This window comes from Olea europaea, chromosome 17 (genome assembly GCF_002742605.1).
Source record: "Olea europaea var. sylvestris chromosome 17, O_europaea_v1, whole genome shotgun sequence".
Taxonomy (NCBI): domain Eukaryota; kingdom Viridiplantae; phylum Streptophyta; class Magnoliopsida; order Lamiales; family Oleaceae; genus Olea; species Olea europaea.
In genome coordinates, this window is record NC_036253.1 from 20,196,763 (window position 1) to 20,203,228 (window position 6,466).

Below are 6,466 nucleotides of genomic sequence, written 5' to 3' on the forward strand. Positions count from 1 at the left end.
TTCTCTAAATTTTCGGGTGGCTTTTTCCGATGATGATTAGGAATCACTAAAATGGCCGTTTCCCACAGACGACGTCAATCTGTTGATCCACGAATTGGGCCCTCCATGTGGCCAACGGTGAGCTATTCCAAGTGATCCTTCCTGCGCGCAATAACAAACGATCAAGCATATATGGTCGATACCAACAGTGGCGGCGGCGGCTATATACACTCCGACGATCAAATTAGGTAGTGACGGTGGCAGTGCCAGAATGTGCGATACTCGAAGGGGGGAAGAGAAAATATATTTGCTTGGCTATGGAATGCTTACCTTATTCTTGGCCAAACCCTTGGTGTTTATAAGTAAAGGGCACCGCTAGATACATGACACATGTGATCATTGGATGGTGCGAGGCGTCTATGCGTAGGCGTTCATCAATCGCTTCCTAAGTGGGTGGGCAATTAATTACATTGATTTTGAGTTGAATATGGTAGAAATGTCACATCAGTCATTCCTCAAAATATAAAGAAGATCTTGGTCAGAAGATCTCTGAAATTTGCGATAGAGTGGTGCTTCTATTTTTCTCCGCGACGCCACATCTCGGTCGACTTAGCTTGGCACATGCACTTTGGAAGCAATGTCTCGAACTATCATCACTTTTTGTTATGTTCTGCCTCGAACATTCGGTTTCAATCGCTCAGCTCAGCACATGCACTTCGAAAGCGACGCCTCACACATACGATTTCACTCGTGTCGAAGCGGTATGCGAAGGACGTAACAATTATCAAGAATTACCTTTCTATATTAGTTTGATCTTACGAGTTTGCATAACATCATGAAATAAATTCTTGAAGATCGTTTGTAATTTTGCACTATCTTTAGTTTTCCTTAATGATGAACCTATTGTACATCATAGTCAAGATCCAATATTTCTAGGGTTCGCGCCAACCTTCGTATGTTCACTATAATACCTACAATACAAAATTATGCCTCTGTTTTTGGATTTTATTTTCTTTTATAATTTCAGTTTTCAAAATCAAATATTAATTTTAACTACATATTTTGTAAATTTCACGAGTACTATTATAGTAAGGTATGACGCATGTGACTTGTACAATTGGAAAAAACTTTCTACTTTCAAATAATATGCCGAAAGTTATAATGGATCGAGTGTATTGCCTTTTCTCTTGAACTCTTGTTTAAACAAACTTGATATTAGTGTGGGGGTGTCACACGCTCACATCAAATTAGCATTACACTCATAGATATATTCAACGGGCCCTATTATTGGTCAAGGTGCCCAATAGTGACACTCGATTATGATTCACTACTACGTACAAATGGGAGTTGACACTTCTAGATATATTCAACGAGCCCTATTTTTCTTGCATATGTAAACGTTTAGTTTGACACTTCATCAATTTTTTTGTTATATTATGGAAACTACATTAAAGAAATCCAAATATATTATCATACATACCCATTTAATTAATATTTAGTCGTATTAAAAAGACAAAATCAAATTGATATCAGATTCCCATATCCATTTTGGGTTAGCTAGCTTTTCCAACAAATTATCAATGATTAATATTTCAATCAACATGGATTACAGGGTTTGATGAACAACTCATAACTCATAACAAATCATATTTTTTTAGTACAAAAGATCGGAAGTACAAACTACATGTGTCGTACATTCTAAAACTAAATTAGAAAAAGAAATATGTTGTTTCTTATGAAATGACTAATCATATAATTAAGCCTCTACTGAGGAAGAATTCGTAAACGGTTTAATTTATAGATACATAAAAAATGAGTTGTAGATAAATTGATAGTACTTGTGAAGTTATTAAAATTTATAATTAAAAATGAAATTTGATCATTTATAAATTTATACAAATAGATGATAAATTATTATAAAACTGATCAACATTTATTTGGGTTTCATCATATTAAAATTTTAATGAAGAGGAATAATGGGATCCACAAAACGTGTTGATAATAAGTATGTAGATGTGAATAAGTGATTCAATTAATTTTGACTTCAAATTATAAGTGAATTATAATGAAACTTAACAAGCTATTTTAATATACTTTTTGTCTAATCTATTCAATCCCCTTACCTAACATGTACTATCATAATATATTTGACATGTTAAAATGAGTCTAAAAAAGTTAATAAATTTTAGGGAAAACTGCAATAGCGGTCCCTGGCCTTTTCATTTTTTGCAAACTTTACTCTAACCTTTATTTTGTTCTAGCGGAGGTCCTTAACCTTTCATAAATATGTACTTCATGTCTGTCTAGACGGAAACCGTCTAAAACATAGTCAGTTGACCGAAAAAATTTCCTTGAACTATCTGCTACACGACGATTTTATTGGATATTGATACCTTTTTGGATGATTTTTTGGACGGTTTTATTGGATGTTGATTTCTTAATATCTTTCGGTAAGCTAACAGTGTTTTGGATTATTTTTGTTCAAATGGACTTTAGATGCATATTTATGAAAGATTAGGAACATCCGCTTGTATAACATAAAGGTTAGGGTAAAGTCTGCAAAAAAAATAAAAATAAAAATAAAAAATGTTATGACGGCTGCTGCAATTTTCCCTAAATTTTATTATATGTATATCATTGTTAATCTTGTCGTAGACCTAAAATTGTTAGTTAAGTAAATCAAATACACCGAGTCGGCCATTATTGACACAAAAAGTTGGTGATCTACTCCTCCATGAGTCGGTTAGGAATTTCACAATAGTATTTGTTTAGTTCATTGTCTTTTATATATTTTCATACAATAGAGGTAACGCTTTACGTTGTACTCCACAAAATATTGTACCGTCTTATAAACTTATTGCCGGGTCGGTTCGAAATCCTGTACAAATTTGATGGACCACTGACAAAGAAAAGAAAAGTAAACCATCCCCTAAATTCTTATTCTTATCAAGAATTCGGTATGTAAAGTGGCCAAGGCTATTATACCTATTTGGTGTAGATTAAAATTAGAATTTTAGTAAATTTTAATAAAAGTCAATGAAATATATAATTGATAAAATTTTGATTTATTAAAATGTGTTTAAAAAATTAATTGTTGATGTTGATATGAGATTAAATCAGATTTTAATTATATAAGATAACATAATATAACGCAAAAATCCAAACATGAAAAAATTGCATCTTTCAAAAATTCATCTTTTGTTACAATAGAAGCAGAAGTGATGTGGATTACACATCGAAAGATGCGGTCAATACCCAAAAACTACTATTCCATTTTATGAGTGAACAAATCTAGTTCAATTTTGACATTGTTGATTAAGACAAGCAAATATATCATATATGTGATAATTTAAGCTCTTAAACTTGATATTCAACGTTTCATCTCTAATAACTTGAACTTTTAAATAAGATGATTGAACGATCACATATAGTAACTTTTGCTTGATTAATTAATTAGTAAGATAAAACTCGGAAGTACGCTATCTTTGCTGTAATACTTGTAAGCTACAGAAATTTCACCAACTGCACCTGTATTGTCTCCCTCCCATACTTCCTCCCTCTCTACTCTATAAATATCCAGACTTTATATTCAATTTTCATCTCAATTCTTTCTTCCTTTTAACACATTTAATTTTTCATAGAGAGTGATTATTAAGGTTAAGAAAAATGTCTCAGTTCAAGAACTTGTTCATGGTGTTCACTATATTTGCATTTGCACCTTTTTGTAGCTTCTGTTACAGCACCAATGCTGGTTATCTTTACCCGCAGTACTACGATAGGTCATGTCCACAAGCACAAGAAATTGTCAAGTCCATTGTTGCCAAGGCAGTAGCAAAAGAGGCTCGTATGGCTGCTTCATTGCTGAGACTCCATTTTCATGACTGCTTTGTCAAGGTTTCCATTGATAATTGCTTAAATGCTCCATTTTTAGAAATGCTTACTAGGGTTGAGCAAAACTCTCGAATCGAACCGATCGAACTGAACCGAACCGAACCGAACCGAATCGAACCCAAACGTTCTTCTCAAGTTAAATATCCAAACGGGTATCTGAATTGAGAACTGGCGGGTACGGTTCGGTTATCAGTTCTAGGCCACGAACCGAATCTTCCTAATTTTTTTATATCGAATAAATCAAATTATTTTAATTTTTTCTAAATAAATTAACTAATTAGATGATTGATTGATACTCTATCTCTCAAGCTATTGCTAGCTTGACCCAACCCAACCAATTTCTAATCAAATTATTTGTTTCATTTCTAATTTTTTAGCCCAAGTGCAATTTTTTCTAAAAGCTAATATGTTATTAGTTATATTTATGTAGTGTTGTAAATGTTAATTATGGTACGGAACCGAACAAAATCGAATTGAACCGAACCGATCCAATGGAATCGAACTTGAATGATTCCATAATTATATTTGGATCCAACGGTTTCACTTACTCAATACCTAAAATTTTCGAGAAACTAACTGGACCATGCGTAGCTCTATTGTTTATTATAATATTTATTTTTCTCACCTTTTGCATCAAAACTAAACAATAGTAACATAAGAAGTAAGTGTACTAATTTTAACAGCCACTACTAATTTTATCTTTATATGATCGTGCAGGGGTGTGATGCATCTGTACTTCTGGACAGCTCTGGAACCATAATCAGTGAGAAGAGATCAAATCCCAACAGGAACTCAGCCCGGGGATTTGAAGTCCTTGATGAGATAAAATCCGCGCTCGAGAGAGAATGCCCTCACACTGTTTCTTGTGCCGATATTATGGCTCTTGCTGCAAGGGATTCCACAGTTCTTGTAAGTAACACATTCTGACTTACCCATTTGATTAATTGACTGAAATTTCACGTGAAAGATGATGGCATTTGTTCGTAATGCAGACTGGTGGACCTAGCTGGGAAGTTCCGTTAGGAAGAAGAGATTCAAGAGATGCAAGTTTGAGTGGTTCAAACCAGAACATTCCTGCTCCAAATAACACATTCCAGACTATCCTCACTAAGTTTATGCTAAAAGGACTTGACATTGTTGATCTAGTGGCATTATCTGGTAAAATTAACTTGACTGTCTCTTCTTTGTCTCCCTTTAAAACAAAATACTCATTTTAAACCACACGTTCACATAATAAAATATTTTTCGTACATTCACAAAACTTTTTAATCACATTCTCCAAAAAGTTAATATTTAAAATATCAAAAATGGCCATCAAATACGGGATTAATGTGATTAGCCTTATTCCGATGAGTTGATTATAATTGACATAAAGAATTTATGCAGTCGACTCAAATAATAGGGAATATGCTTAGTTTGTTTATCACTGCATGCTGGGATTAACACAATAGAGCATGCATGTTTTAACATCTGGTAAATCCTCCTTCAGGAAGTCACACCATTGGAAATGCAAGATGTGTCAGCTTCAGGCAAAGGATATATAACCAAACAGGAAATGGGCAACCGGACTACACCCTGGACCAATCCTACGCAGCCCAATTGCGTACTAGGTGCCCACAATCCGGTGGTGACCAAAACCTCTTTTTCTTGGATTTTGTCTCCCCAACAAAGTTCGACAACAGCTACTTCAAGAATCTGTTGAGTTTCAAGGGCCTACTGAATTCTGATGAAGTTCTGGTAACTAAGAATCTGGCATCATTCGAGTTGGTCAAGATATATGCTGAGAACAATGACCTTTTCTTTGAGCAATTTGCAAAGTCCATGATTAAGATGGGAAATATATCTCCATTGACAGGATCAAGAGGAGAAATTCGTAAGAACTGCAGAAAGATCAACAATTGAATGTTCTCATGAATGTGGTAGCTTGTCCGTACGTCTGTGTTTTATTCAATTTCTCAATTTATTGCTTTGATTCAGATTAAGTTTTCTAAATGTTGCGTCAATTTCTGTGGAAATGTGGAGTGATGTAAAAAGCTGTTTGTATATCCTAATGAGAGTCCATTGTCTGCTTCCACAATTATTTCACTATGGTTCTCTTTATTTAGCCTCCGTATAGTAAAATTTATAAATTATTTATAAATAGTCAAACTTCATTTTCTGTTTACTATTATAAATTAATTTTTTTTATAGATTATCCCCAAAGGGAGGCTTGAACTTAGAAAGAGGTGACAAGAAGACTTGTAATGTTATATTGGTATCATACATGACAAACACGAACAAAAGGGCGATCTATTTAAGACGATTAAGCACAAAGTATATGTTACGATACTGAGACGAACTACTCCACCGCCAAGCATGATCAACGAGCTGATGACCAAGCCTAGCCGTAAATCCACTTATTCTTCATTCATCATACCTCAACCTTGACTTGGCTTCTCAACAAACCAGGATGGATGAGTACTTCTCTAACCATAACTGCTCCAATATAGCAACCCCGTGTTTCTAGGATGTGATGCGCTAGAGTAATTAGGCCCCCGTTTGATGGAAATTAAAATCATTTTCTTTTTCTTTTTTTTTGGGGGGGGGGGGGGAGGTT

At 34.2% G+C, this 6,466-nt stretch overlaps 1 protein-coding gene across 1 annotated transcript; it reads left to right on the forward strand.

Moving 5' to 3' along the window:
- The first annotated feature begins 3,592 nt into the window (after positions 1 to 3,592).
- LOC111365372 (peroxidase 72-like) lies at positions 3,593 to 5,970 on the forward strand. Its single transcript, XM_022985864.1, has 4 exons — positions 3,593 to 3,873; positions 4,588 to 4,779; positions 4,863 to 5,028; positions 5,360 to 5,970. The coding sequence occupies exons 1-4, from the start codon at positions 3,646 to 3,648 to the stop codon at positions 5,770 to 5,772; spliced, it is 999 nt and encodes a 332-aa protein (XP_022841632.1). The 5' UTR covers positions 3,593 to 3,645; the 3' UTR covers positions 5,773 to 5,970.
- The last annotated feature ends 496 nt before the right edge of the window (positions 5,971 to 6,466 follow it).

Coding starts and splice junctions, on each gene's coding strand:
- LOC111365372 (XM_022985864.1), top strand. CDS start 3,646: ATGTCTCAGTTCAAGAACTTGTTCATGGTGTTCACTATATTTGCATTT. Junction 3,874..4,587: donor TTCATGACTGCTTTGTCAAG/GTTTCCATTGAT, acceptor ATGATCGTGCAG/GGGTGTGATGCATCTGTACT. Junction 5,029..5,359: donor TGATCTAGTGGCATTATCTG/GTAAAATTAACT, acceptor ATCCTCCTTCAG/GAAGTCACACCATTGGAAAT.